Source organism: Pelophylax lessonae (genome assembly GCF_965119305.1).
Source record: "Pelophylax lessonae genome assembly, chromosome: 4".
Classification (NCBI taxonomy): Eukaryota; Metazoa; Chordata; class Amphibia; order Anura; family Ranidae; genus Pelophylax; species Pelophylax lessonae.
The window spans coordinates 273,490,747-273,505,784 of NC_138771.1; the positions used below are offsets into that span (position 1 = coordinate 273,490,747).

Below are 15,038 nucleotides of genomic sequence, written 5' to 3' on the forward strand. Positions count from 1 at the left end.
GCCGCACAGGCCCCCTGGAGCATGGGGCCCGGTTGCAATTGCAACCCCTGCATCCCCTGTAGTTACGCCCCTGGGTAATAGTACCTTTTAAATATATTTTGTTCTTTTTTTTTCGTCCATCGACTCTCTTCCATGTATCTGGAAGGATTGACGCAAATATTTGTCATTCTTGGAGCCACATAAGAAATGAAAACTGTCATGGGATAGCTAGCTAGTTTGTGTAACTGGATCTTTGCTACTCTGTAAGGACTAATTGTACATGCCTTAAATGCCAAATTATTTTCAGAGAGCGCAGAAGATAATCTATTACTGTCAGTCGTAGCTGTCACATTTTGTATCCCAATATACTGTTGGTAACCATCTCGTTTATCAAGTTTATAATTTTTTTGACAGATTTTAATTGTACATCTGCAAAAAACGTGTACACTACTTTTTATATGACTTTCCTGATTATAGAAAAAACAAAGAAATTGTTTGGAGACAGACTGGGGCCTGCCCATGAACTGCGATTGGCCAATTCCCCGAGAAAAACTCCTCCCACAACCAGAGTTCTTACTCTTATCAGAAATGCTTATTGCAAAGATTTTTAACAGCAATTTTAGAAACTTCAGGTTGCCCAAAACATTTACGTTTCAACTATTGCTGGGTAGCCTGAAGTAAATTAGGACAATCTACTAACTATAATTTAATAACCAAATCAAAGTTTGGAATCTTTTATAAAAATTGCTCAATCATTTATTTATTGTTTCCTGCAACCTCATCTGTAGTATTGTTGCTAAACACTAAACACCAAGTTCTTTTCCATTTATCTAATTTGCATACAGTTCTTTTCACAATCTCAATGAATGGATTCTCCTGAAAGCTTTGTTCTGTCCCTTGTATGTGTTTGGAATGCCCACATGTAATAACACACATTTCAGAGCCTAAATATTCATAAAAAGATAACAATAATTTACATGCAGCATTAAACTTAGTTGATTCTTTGCTAAAAATTTTGTTGTCAACACTCTGGCACTGATCAATAAACCACTGCATGCCTGTATTCCATATATGGAATGTATCAGGTCCTGATAATACCGGTACATGTTTATACTTCTGAGCTTGAGATGTTACCCATTTCACTTTATCTGCTTATATGAACAAACAAATATGATAAAAAATTGTATCGGCACAAATACCAATAAATCACCCTATGTAAAAGCTGCTGAACACTTTAACACTTGGTCAATTTACATAACCAGCAGACTGTATAATCAAAAATCAATAGTGCAGTGCTAAATATATAAATAAAGCTATATATTCAGCCCCTATAATAAAGATTTACAAGAACATGTCCAAGTTAAAAGTCCATGCAAACGAAGCCCATGCAGAGAGTGTGCTCCGAAACATATATCATCTAGTATATCCGATGAATGGGTGTGATACAATCATGCATATCCTCCACCATATATGCTGGCCTCTCACCTTGCTAGTGGACCCCTGAACTAACAGCAGGCCACAAACATTATGTCTTTTATCTCTCCAAAGAAGGATAATTAGGTCACTGGAGTGCCATCCGGATTCCTACTTCCTTATCAGACCCAGATCAGACAGACCAAACAGAGTAGTTCTCTTGGTATCAATTGGCCCATACGATCAGCCCAGGAAGAAGATATAAGCAGATCATAGTGTAATATTGATGAAGACGTCTTTATTAAAAAACAAAATGCGCCTCTTACTTGAAAAAGCACAGAACCCAGTGCGAGGTAAAACAGCTTGTTCATGTATTTACGTGAGACAGCGAGTGACGTCACAACTCCTACCCTCTGTATGTGTTACGTCCCAAGGGGAGGGACTTCATCAGCGGAGATAAACATATTGCGCTTAAACTTATATGTAAAATTATACCTATAATAAAGTGACTTCGCTATAATAACAATAATATTGGTGAGTAAAGTGGCATGTGCCGAGATTCACAAATTCAAAAATCAGTCCACAAAGTTAATTCAAAAATGAAAAATGAATTATAAGTCCATAAAGTGTCACTACTAGGTCTAGAATATGGTCACCTCGGGTTGGGCTTTTTACGAATTGTTTCGAGAAACCCAACTCATTAACCTCCATTACATCCTTGCTCCTGCTTGTAATAGCAGTTTGAGAATTCTAGGTAATGTCAGGAATGTTGATCTCAAACCTTCCCCTTCATTGCCAATTTAGTTATCTCGTCAATCAACAAGTTATCATAATTTTCAGTCTGTACTGGGAGTCTGTATACTACACTTATTCTAAGGGAAGATCCTTCTCTGGTTGTAAGGGAGACCCAGAGTTATATAATTTATTTTTTTAACCACTTCCGGACCGCACACTGTGTATTTACGTCGCTACTTTGACGGTAAATACGGGAGTTATGGCAGCAGAAAGCTGCCATAACCCCAGTATTTTCTTACATGGCTGGTGGTCCTCTTTCACATGAAAGTGGTCCCAGCAGTGGATTTGCCACAGGATCGCTTTTATGGGTGGCGGGAGAAGTGCCCACCCCCCTCCCGCTGCTTTCCGGTTGTCTTCCCCGCTTACTGGAGCCGTCGGTAGCAGGGGCAAACAATCCGATCCACTTGCCTGATGGGCAGGAAGTCGAGTGAGGGAAAGATGGCCCCTACTTGACTCTAGGCTATCCTTCATATAAGATAGGGCCAGGGACTTTTCATAGGATTCAGATATATTGGGCAGACTAGATAGGCCAAATGGTTCTTATCTGCCGACACATTCTATGTTTCTATGCCCTTGGAGCATCGGAGCGAATTCAAACGTCACTTCCGCCCAACTGCCTTAAAGTGCCAAAAAACATTTAATAAAAAAAATGACTATAAAATGACTATATAAAGTGCCAAAAAACATTTTTTAATAAAAAAAATTACTATATAATGTGGGGGTTCTAAGTAATTTTCTAGCAAAAAATACTGATTTTAACTTGTAAACAACAGGTGTCAGAAAAAGGCCTGGTCCTTAAGGGGGTAAATTGATGTTAGCCTTATAGCAACTCCACCTTCCCTCTTCCCTACTCTGTCTTTCCTGTTTAGCGTGTACCCTGGTATAATTATTTCCCAGTCATTTGAATCCTTGAACCATGTCTCTGTAATTTCAACAAGGTCCAAGCTGTCCCTAGACATAAGAGCTGTCAGTTCACAAAGCTTGTTGCCTAAACTCTTACTCCTCTTGTATTTTATTGTATTGTAAATGTACTGTCTCCCTCTAATATTGTAAAGCGCTGCGTAAACTGCTGGCGCTCTAGAAATCCTTAATAATAATAATAAACTACGAGCATTATTGCACATGGCATGACAAACACTACTATTTACTGTTGTATATTTAGCACCGCTTGGACATTGTATTTTGAGAGCAGTACTTTCTGCTGTTAGAATACACCGATCAGTGGCTGATTTGACAAATGTTTTCCCACATTCCCATTGGACAGAAGTCAATCTAAGGCCCAAATTCTGTCCAACTGGAACGGACATACAGGGATGGAATTTCCATCCATCTATGGCCAGCTTTAAAGTAGAACTCAAGAATACCACATAAAAACTGCAATAAGTACATTGACCTATGTAAACAAATTAACTTTTAGTAGTTTATTTAGGAGAAATTTAGAATGCACTATTTAGGATGTCATCACTCCAATTAAAAAAAAAAAAAAAAAGCTTCTCTTGTCATAAGAAAGAGGTGTAAATTCAGGGAGACATCAAATTCTGCCATCTGTAGCTATTTGAAACTACAGTTCCCATCATGCATATCTGTAGAGTGAGAAGGAAGGGAATTGTAGTGAATGTGGGCACGTACATTAGACATTTTTTTTTTTTAACTAAATGAGTTTCGCACACATAGTGCTAATCTACTTTGCAGGCATGGGTTACTGAGAGAGGGCAGGAGACTCCTGGGGTTCTTTCTGATGCTGCATCAGTGGGCAGTTCAGACCAGGAGTCTCAGACTCCCGGGTCCGCCTAATTCAGCGAGCAGGGACGGAATTGCATCCCTGCTCTCTGTAAGAAACTACAGTGGGGCAGAGACAAGTTATTCCCGGGATTACAGGGCATAGCAGCCACCGGTCTTACAGAACAGGTGTCACAGTCAAGGAAGCCTGGGATTCAAATCTTGCACCTCCTTTTTCTCAGAGAAGAGGGACTGGGGGAAAAAAATGAACAAAATCTTTGCTAAAGGTATGAAACCATGAGCACTTACACATGAAAAAGTTTCTGCCAGGAGTTCTTCAAATGCCACAAAACCTAAATATATCATGAGTGAAATACATAGGGCAGTAATAAATAGCATCTTATTTCAAATTTATATTTCTATGAACAATTAATAAAAGACCCTATTTTTTTTCCATTGTGTTGAACAGGTACATATTTTTTCCCTGTGTTCTTTGTCTTTAGGGATTTTCTAATTTTCATTGCTGTATACTTGAAGTACTATAACATTTTGCTGTCAAATACAAATACGAAAATGGTCTATAATTACAGACGTAGTAGAAACCCACCAGTAGACACACAGTAATGGAATACAAAGCTGTTTAAACACTTACCTCTTTTCTTTTCAGATTAGCCCTCGTTGTGCTAACTTGGCTCTGAAGCACTATTTACTCAAACCAGTTCAAAGGATTCCTCAGTACAGATTACTTTTAACAGGTACATAATGCAGCTTGTTAGTGTGAAGAATCTTTTGTGTGTGTGTGGCGTGCACTATGTCATTTATAGTATCCTATATCATTTACTACTATGAAAACCAAAATGCTGATTGTTGCATCTTGTGTAAAGTGTAATGTTGAATAATGTACTGCCAGTCCTATATGTATGATTAGAATGACATTGTCTTTAGCTTTGGATCCTACAAGTTGAACATGAAAGTGGTATTAAATCCAAAAGCAAACCTTTATGATATTACAGCTTATCAGTTCTTGGATGTGAAGGCCGCACAAATTTTCTTTTTTAGGCTTTTGTTCCTTTTTTTGCAGCTGGAGATGTCTGTTATTTTTCAGCAGAACAAGTTGTCCTGCAGATGTAGCAATTAGAGGGTTAAGACCAACCATTTACCGCTGACAGGGGTGCTCACAATGATCAGCTTTTATTTATTTATTTATGCCAATATAATAATCCTAATCACTATCAACGCAATTCATTGTGATAGACCAACGCAAAGTTGCACATAATTGTGAAGTGGAAGGAAAATTATAAATGATTTTCAAAATTTCTTACAAATAAATATTTGAAAAGTGTGGTGTGCATTTTTATTCAGCCCCCTTTACTCTGATACCCTTAACTAAAATCTAGTGGAACCAATTGCCTTCAGAAGTCACCTAAGAAGTCACCTAATTAGTAAATAGAGTCCACCTGTGTGTAATTTATTCTCTGTATAAATACAGCTGCTCTGTGAAGCCCTCAGAGGTTTGTTAGAGAATTCTAGTGAACAAACCACATCATGAAGGTCAAGGAACACACCAGACAGGTCAGGGATACAGTTGTGGAAAAGTTTAAAGCAGGGTTAGGTTATAAAAAAAATATCCCAAGCTTTAAACATCTCACAGAGCACTGTTCACAGGGCCGGTCCTGCTGGATCCATTGGACCCAGGCTGCATTTTGAGAGGGGTGGCAAATTGACGCCTAAGACAGTGGCGGAACTACCAGATTTACAACAGTCGCTATTGCGACTAGGTTCTGGAGTTCCGTCACTGTGGGGGGCCCAACTGCCCTGCCCACTTTGCCTTGCCCTGCCCATCTCAGCCTGCCCATTCCACTGCTTTTTTTCACTGTGGGGGGCCTGGTGCCACTGCTGTTAGAGGTAATGATGGGAGTCAGCAGAGAACACGCTGCCATACCCACACAGCGGACCACCCGCCCATCCACTCCGCGCCTCCGCCCATTGCTGCAAAGAGATGCCATGTCGGGACAGGAGGCAGAAACTGGAGGAGAAAGTCAGCTGACCAACTCATGGCCAACAATGTGACCCCATGTTGGAAGAGGCATCACTGGAGGCATGACCTCCTGATAAATGTAATTTTGGCTTTAACTATCAAGATATAAAGTAATGGATGTGGGGGCCTTTTGTTGGGCTTTATTTTTCTTGGGGGTGGGGTTTGTGGGGGGGGGTAGCATTTCATTCTTGGACCCAGGAAGCACAATGCCCTGACTGTTCAATCCATCCTCTGAAAATGGAAGGAGTATGGCACAACTGCAAACCAAGACATGCCTGTCGACCTAAACTGACAGGACGGGCAAGGAGAGCATTAATCAGAAAACCAGCCAAGAGGCCCATGGTAACTGTGGAGGTGCTGCAGAGATCCACAGTTCAGGTAGGAGAATCTGTCCACAGGACAACTATTAGTTCTGCACTCCACAAATCTGGCCTTTATGGAAGAGTGGCATGAAGAAAACCATTGTTGAAAGAAAGCCATAAGAAGTCCTGTTTGCAGTTTGTGAGAAGCCATGTGAAGGAAACAGCAAACATGTGGAAGAAGGTGCTCTGGTCAGATGAGATCAAAATTGAACTTTTTGGCCTAAAAGCAATAGGTTATGTGTGGCAGAACACTAACACTGTACATCACCCTGAACACACCGTCCCCACCATGAAACATGGTGGTGGCAGCATCATGTTGTGGGAATGCTTTTATTCAGCAGGGAAAGGGAAGCTAGTCAGAGCTGATGGGAATATGAATGGAGCCAAATACAGGGCAATCTTAGAAGAAAACCTGTTAAAGTCTACAAAAGACTTGAGACTGGGGTGGAGGTTCACCTTCCAGCAGGACAACAACCCTAAACATACAGCAAAAGCTACAATGAAATGGTTTAGATCAAAGCATATTCATATTCATATGTTAGAATGGCCCAGTCAAAGTCCGTGCCTAAATCCAATTGAGAATCTGTGTCAAGACATGGAAATTGCTGTTCACAGATGCTCTCCATCCAATCTGACAGAGCTTGAGCTATTTTTCAAAGAAGAATAGGCAAAAATGTCACTCTCTAGATGTGCAAAGCTGGTAGAGCCATCCCCAAAAAGACTTGCAGCTGTAATTGCAGCAAAACGTGGTTCTACAAAGTATTGACTCAGGGGGGCTGAATACAAAAATCATGCCACGGTTTTCACATATTTATTTGTAAAACATTTTGAAAACCATTTATCATTTTCCTTTCACTTCACAATTGTGTGCCACTTTGTGTTGGTCTATCACATAAAATCCCAATAAAAATTCCAAAATGTGGAAAATTTCAAGGGGTATGAATACTTTTCAATGCACTGTATAATTCAATAGTGTTCATGGCTTGTATTTTGGTAAAAAATATATTCAGGGTTATATACCATAATTGTGTTTGGAAGGTGTTGCGCTACACTAAAAAGTTTTGTTTATTTAACCACTTAAGCCCCGGAAGATTTTACCCCCTTCCTGACCAGGGCCTATTTTGCGATTCGGCACTGCGTGACTTTAACGGACAATGGCGCGGTCGTGCGCCGCTGTACCTAAACGAATTTGGCATCCTTTTTTTCCCACAAACAGAGCTTTCTTTTGGTGGTATTTGATCACCTGTGCGATTTTTTGATCATGCGCTATAAACAAAAAAAGAGCGTCAATTTTGCAAAAATAACAATATTTTTCACATTTTTTTATATGAAATTCCCCCCAAAAAAATGTAAAAATCTAAATTTTTTAACATTTTTGGCCAATTTGTTTTATGCTACATATGTTTGGTAAAAAAAAATAGCAAAAGGCGTATTTTTATTGGTTTGCGCAAAAGTTATCGCGTTTACTAACAAAGGGAAAGATTTTTGTAATTTTTGTTGTTTTTTTTTTAACGCGTAATGGCGGCGATCTGCGATTTTTTTTTTTTTTTTTTTTTTTTTTTTTGCGACATTGCGGCAGACAGATCGGACCCTTGACTGACATTTTGGACACTTTTTGGGTTACCAGTGACATTACTACAGTAATATTACAGTGCTATAAATATGCACTGTTACTGTAAAATTACACTGGCAGTGAAGGGGTTAACTTTTTTTGAGAGGGAGGGGTTATGTGTGTCCCTAGGGGCGTGATTCTAACTGTGATTGGCTGTGGCTTGAGGTGTAGGAACAATGATCAACGGTTCTACATAGTAGAACTGTATGATCACTATTCCTACACAGGGGAGAATGACAAGCGGCTTGTTTACATTAGCCGCCTGCCTTTCTCCCTCTCCACCGACGATCGCGAGTGACCGGCGGACGATCGGGTCCGCCAGTCGCACGCGCAGGGGGGGTCCGTGACCGCGCGCTCGCTCCTGAGACCCTCACAGGCTAGTGACGTAGACCTACTTCGCTCTGCCTGTGAGGGGCTGACTGCCGCAGTAAATATACTGTGAGCAGTCGGCAAGTGGTTAAGTAAAACCTTTATCACTATTTAGAATTTGGCTTTAATTTGTTAGTGTATCTAAATCTGCTAGTACAGCTAACACTCCACTCCCCCCAGACTGACAATGCTGCTGTACAAAGGTACCTCTGTGCTGCTTCATTCAGAGTGGTGGTGCTCTAATACAGGTGTGTTACTGGCCAGATTACCAAGTGAAAAACCGAGCCAGAAAAATAACCTAAAAAAAAGAAAACTAATGCAGCCACTACATCTAATGATTGGTAAGCTGCAGTATATTAAATTTTTGATTTTGGGTTTAAGAACTCTTTAGGCTGATTTACATGGGGCATGCAGTGCTGTACACTTTCAAAGTAAATGTATTTCTGTGATGGATACAGGCTGAGAGCAGCCACAGCTGTGCATGGCTGTTTGCATGTATAATTATGTACACTAACTGACTTCTGTCAAAGGGATATGTCAAAAAAATCTTGGACAGCCAATGGCTGCAGCCATACAATGGGGTTGATTTACTAATAGAGGAGATTCATGTCTGGTTAAAGCTTGTAGTAGCAGTTTTCATTCTACTCTGACTGTCCTATGAGGCTGCATGACCTCTGACTTTCTATCTGGACAGTGCTGATTGGCTCTGTGCTGATCATATGCACTCTCCCAAGAAGAAAATAAAAACCTTCTAGCAATACACACCAAACTGAGCATGTGCAGAATGCCTCCAAAGCTTATCAGGAGATGGTTTGGGGACTGTGGAGGAAGGGGAGGATCAGAGAAGACAGGATCAAACAGCCTTTCTACACAATGTGGAGAATTAACGCCTTAGGTTCCACAGTGAGTATAACCAGCATGCTTTACTGCATTAACACATTGATTTTACTGTTGTGGGTTTAGTAATTAAACAAGCTGAAGTTAGAGTGGCCACCATGCACAGCTACACCAGGTTTTGCATGCTTCAGTTTTCGTAAATCAACCCCAATGAATACAGTGTCTGGAGGGGGGGGGGGGGGTAATCCTCCATCCACCTCATTTGCATGGATTATGGAATCAGTAGTTTTTTTTTTTTTTTTTTTTCTTCTAGCCACTAATAAAAACTAAGCTTGTATGGCCAGCATTAGTTAGAGTTGGTAAGATTAGAGGAAAAAAAAAGAGATGGGATCTGATTAAAAGAGGGATGCCACCTAAAGAGGAAGGAACCCAGTGTGTCTACAATAGCGTATATAATTATTCTTTCAGTTCTTTTTTGACTGGACAGTATTGTAGACACTACTATGTGCAGTACCAGTTATACTACCCTCTGCCTTTCTGCAGGTGAAATCACAAAGGTCTAGATCAGCATTTTTCGACCAGAATGGCTTGAGGTTTCTTCAGGGGGGCCTTGGCAAAATGCCTAAAATTTGCCCACAAATTGTATACAAGCCAGCAGTTGTACGAAGCCTTAGTTACACAAAGTGACAGGTTTCTTTTTACACCATTACCACCTTCTAGCTACCAGTGTCCTAACAACCAATGACCCTCGTCTGCCCCTCTCTTATCAGCGTTGGGGTCACATTAGCTGAGTGATGGAGAAACACTGAGGGAGAAGAGAAACATTGCATACTAGTCAGAACCAGTGTGCCCAAATGTATCGGTTTTGGAAGAACAAAGGCTCGTACACACAAGAAAATCGGACAAGACATTTCCTCCAACGAGCTTTCATACGATTTTCGTATATCATGTACATAACTTTCTACAGCCGATTTTGACCTTCTGAACAAAAATTTCCGAAGGCACCAGCTCCAAAAATGTTCTCGTATGGGAACAGAACGAACTATTTTTGCTTAATGTATACCGTTTTCATACGATTTTCGTACAAGAAAAAATGGAAACGAAAGACTGTCCATGATCAGAAACAATAAACAACAAAAAAAAGCCTTTGTTGTACGAGAATTTTTGTACAAATTTTCTTTTATTGGTTCTGATTTGTTGTGAAACAATGAGGAAAATCGGACGATTGTTCCCACAATTTTCCTATAGCCTGTACTCCACCTAATTCACCTCCAACATTGGGTGTCCTACGTGTGTGGATGTTGATGTATTATGTAAAAATATTAGAATAGTTTTTGCATTTTAGAATGGGGTGCCTAGAGAATGTCCATAATTTTAGAATGGGGGGTGCCTAGAGACTGTCCATAATTTTAGAATGTGGTGCCTTGAGATTGTTCATAATTTTAAAGGGTGCCTTGAGATTGTTCATAATTTTAGAATGGGGTGCCTTGAGATTGTTCATAATTTTAGAATGGGGTACCTTGAGATTGTTCATAATTTTAGAATGGGGTACCTTGAGATTGTTCATAATTTTAGAATGGGGTGCCTTGAAATTGTTCATAATTTTAGAATGGGGTGCCTTAAGATTGTTCATAATTTTAGAATGGGGTGCCTTGAGATTGTTCATAATTTTAAAGGGTGCCTTGAGATTGTTCATAATTTTAGAATGGGGTACCTTGAGATTGTTCATAATTTTAGAATGGGGTGCCTTGAGATTGTTCATAATTTTAAAGGGTGCCTTGAGATTGTTAATAATTTTAGAATGGGGTGCCTTGAGATTGTTCATAATTTTAAAGGTTGCCTTGACTGAAAAAAGGTTGAGAAACGAGAAACGCATGTCTAGATAACACTGTAACTTCTGCAGCAGAGATCGTAAATAGTGCACGTAATTCGCTAAATTGAGAAAGCCCTTCATTTCATGGTCACTGATTTGCCATTTAAGCATTGTCTAGTTTAGGTTCTGTGTAATTATTATAGGAAATGAACGAGACTTTTTTTTTTTCCACCTTGTCCCGTTAGTGACACCACTGGTGTATGTTTTTTAGTGCCTGTGAAATTGGAGATTAGTTTATTCAGCCTTCATTTGAATTATTCTAGCCAAAACTCGACATCAAAGCAGAACAGTTCATTGGCTCGGAGGGGCAGAGGCCTCTCAGCTGGCTCTGAAGCCTGTAGCCTCTCCGCTCAATGAGTATCCACTTTATGTGTTGACCTTTGTGCCACATCAAAGCCAGCATGTTCAGGAAAGGCATGAGCTTTGCATTAATATGAGAGCTTTGCATTTTGATGTGATGATAGATTTATTTGTTCTTCTTTTGCTCCTTATTTCCTGGCATTTCCTCTATTAAAAGAGGCAGTGGAGGTTCTAAGACTTCAGACACTTGTAGTGCTTTGCAAACATCTTTACAATGTTTTTTTTTTTTTTTTCAAAATAAAATTGCCTGGAGTTTGTATAACTTAAGTTTTAGGCCCCTTTCACACTTATGCAACGCGATTTTACCGCGCGATTTTGACGCGATTTTGAAAGCTATTGCTATGGCTCAAAACCCAATCAAATCGTGGCAAAGTAGTGCAGGAACTACTTTGAAGTTGATGCGACTTCAAAACGCACTGATATGAATGGGGCTCATTGAAAATAATGGAAAACGACTTGTCATGCGATTTTGCGGTCCAAAATCGCGGGACAAGTCGCACTAGTGTGAAAGGGGCCTTACCTTCAGGGTGAATAAGCGTCAGAATTTAATTCAGTTATGTATTCATTAAACAAAAAAACATAATATTTTTACATGCATCTATATTAGGTATCAGAATTTAAGCTCCATTCACAAAGTTTTAACACAAGGATAAGAATCAATGTTTTTGACCACGTTACTGTATTTGTCATTGCCTAAAAAAAGGTCCCTTATTCTGGTGTGTTCACTTTGTGAATTGAGAAGTGGTCCTCTGCCCTGCTGACACGGCCCTCTGCTCTACTGACACGGCCCTCTGCTCTACTGACACGGCCCTCTGCTCTACTGACACGGCCCTCTGCTCTACTGACACGGCCCTCTGCTCTACTGACATGACCCTCTGCCCTAATGACACGGTCCACTTCTCAACTGACACGGTCCACTTCTCAACGGACACAGTCCACTGTACTACTGACACAGTCCACTGTACTACTGACACAGTCCACTGTACTACTGACACAGTCCACTGTACTACTGACACCAACCTCTGCCTTAGTGACATGTCCATTACTAACTACTGACATCATCCACTGGCTTACTGACCACCAACCTCTGCTCTACTGACACGGTCCTCTGCTCTACTGGCACTGTCCACTGCTTAACTGATACAGTCCACTGCTTGACTGACAGGGTCCACTGCTTGACTGACACGGTCCACTGCTCGACTGATGCGGCCCACAGCTCCACCGATTGGACCAATCACGTCCCTATTCTTTTTAAAATTTCTTTATTTAGTCAAAGGTTGTGGTACAAAACGTGTAAAATGGCATAATAGAAAGTGAAACTTTACATAACTTACAATGTTCAAAGAAAAACAGCTCCGGTTAACCCTAGAGCATAAAGGTACTGTGAAAAACTTACAGTGTAGTTGTAGAGAGAGTGTATATACGATAACATGCACCGCAGTCCTAAGACTTCAGACACTTGTAGTGCTTTGCAAACATCTTTACAATGTTTTTTTTTTTTTTTTTTCAAAATAAAATTGCCTGGAGTTTGTATAAATTAAGTTTTACCTTCAGGGTGAATAACCGTCAGAATTTAATTCAGTTATGTATTCATTAAACAAAAAAAAAAAAAAAACATAATATTTTGACATGCATCTATATTAGGTATCAGAATTTAAGCTCCATTCACAAAGTTTTAACCACGTTACTGTATTTGTCATTGCCTAAAAAAAGGTCCCTTATTCTGGTGTGTTCACTTTGTGAATTGAGAAGTGGTCCTCTGCTCTGCTGACACGGCCCTCTGCTCTACTGACACGGCCCTCTGCTCTACTGACACGGCCCTCTGCTCTACTGACACGGCCCTCTGCTCTACTGACACGGCCCTCTGCTCTACTGACACGTCCCTCTGCTCTACTGACACGACCCTCTGCCCTACTGACACGGTCCACTTCTCAACTGACACAGTACACTGTACTGACACCAACCTCTGCCTTAGTGACCTGTCCATTACTAACTACTGACACCATCCACTGGCTTACTGACACCAACCTCTGCTCTACTGACACGGTCCTCTGCTCTACTGGCACTGCCCTACTGACGCGGTCCTCTGCCCTACTGACGCGGTCCACTGCTCGACTGAGGGGGCCCACTGCTCGACTGACACGGTTCTCTACCCTACTGACACAGTCCACTGTACTACTGACACCAACCTCTGCCTTAGTGACATGTCCAATGCTAACTACTGACACGGTCCTCTGCTCTACTGACACGGTCCTCTGCTCTACTGACACGGTCCTCTGCTCTACTGACACGGTCCTCTGCTATACTGACCGGGTCCGCTGCCCTACTGACAGGGTCCGCTGCTGTATTGAAATATCCACTGTTCTTCTGACACCATACACTGCTCTACTGACACCGTCCATGTTTTAATACATTTTAAAATGTTTGTTTACATTTATTTATAAGTGTGTGTGTATATGTATGTGTGTTGAGCTTTGGGGTTCACAATCTAATGGAATAGGCTGTGCATACTCATGACTAAGGGGTCTATTTATAAAAAATGCGCATAGTTATTTGTGCCTCAAGTCTGCTTGTATGATGGTTACATTTGTTCTCTAATTCCTTTCTAATGTTCTCTAGATTTGTTACATTGTATCTATTGTTACAAAGATGTATGTATTTACTATACTCCTCTGTGCCATCTAGTGGCCATAATGTAGAATTTTACTACTGCCCACAATGAAAGAACATTCGTTCAGAGAGGAAATTCACCTAAAGAACATTTGTTTTTGCCAAATTCTTACAGAATAAATGTACAGTACATGCAAAATAAGTAGACGAATGGCTTTGTAATTTTGTTTTATAAATAAACCCCTAAATAACCCCTAAACCCCTAAGACTCACACTTCAAGTGTCAATAAGATAAAATGTGTGGAAGCAGGAGTACACATTTGATTTACAGATAGTAAAAATGAAGGAACAACTTCAGAGTATGCGAAGATAAGAAAATATTTTATTACAAATTATCAGTCATGAAAAATTCCCTAAAGGCCCCTTTCACACGGGCGCTCCGTATGTCCGTATATCACCCTATCCGTTTGCGGGTGATATACGGACATAATGCATGTCAATGGGATTGCGGATGTTAGCGGATGACCATCCGCTGACATCTGATTTGCGTCCTTTCAGTTCTGTTCTGTTTTTTGGAACGGAACAGAATCCTATTTTTCTTCCGTTTAAAAAACGGAAAGGATGCAAAATCGGATGTCAGCGGTGTCATCCGCTAACATCCGCAATCCCCATAGACATACATTATGTCATTATGTCGCAAACGGATGGGATGATATGCGGACATATGGAGCGGATGACACAAGTGTCTTCCGTGTCCGTGAAAAAAAAAAAAGTGCCGGAGCGGATTGCAATACGGTTCGCTCCGTGTGAAAGAAGCCTAATACAAAACACAACCTTCCTTATGTTAAAAAAGGGGAACATTATCCCAGCTCCACCGATTTGGACCAATCACGTCCCTATTCTTTTTAAAATTTCTTTATTTAGTCAAAGGTTGTGGTACAAACGTGTAAAATGGCATAATAGAAAGTGAAACTTTACATAACTTACAATGTTCAAAGAAAAACAGCTCCGGTTAACCCTAGAGCATAAAGGTATTGTGAAAAACATACAGTGTAGTTGTAGAGAGTGTAT

At 40.4% G+C, this 15,038-nt stretch overlaps 1 protein-coding gene across 1 annotated transcript in view; it reads left to right on the forward strand.

Annotated features, from left to right (window-relative positions):
- FGD6 (FYVE, RhoGEF and PH domain containing 6) overlaps positions 1-15,038 on the forward strand; it is a 189,724-nt gene that overhangs the window by 129,018 nt on the left and 45,668 nt on the right. The window contains exon 8 of the mRNA XM_082254731.1: positions 4,574-4,661. Coding sequence (XP_082110857.1) covers positions 4,574-4,661 — 88 coding nt within the window. The remainder of the gene's footprint in view (positions 1-4,573; positions 4,662-15,038) is intronic.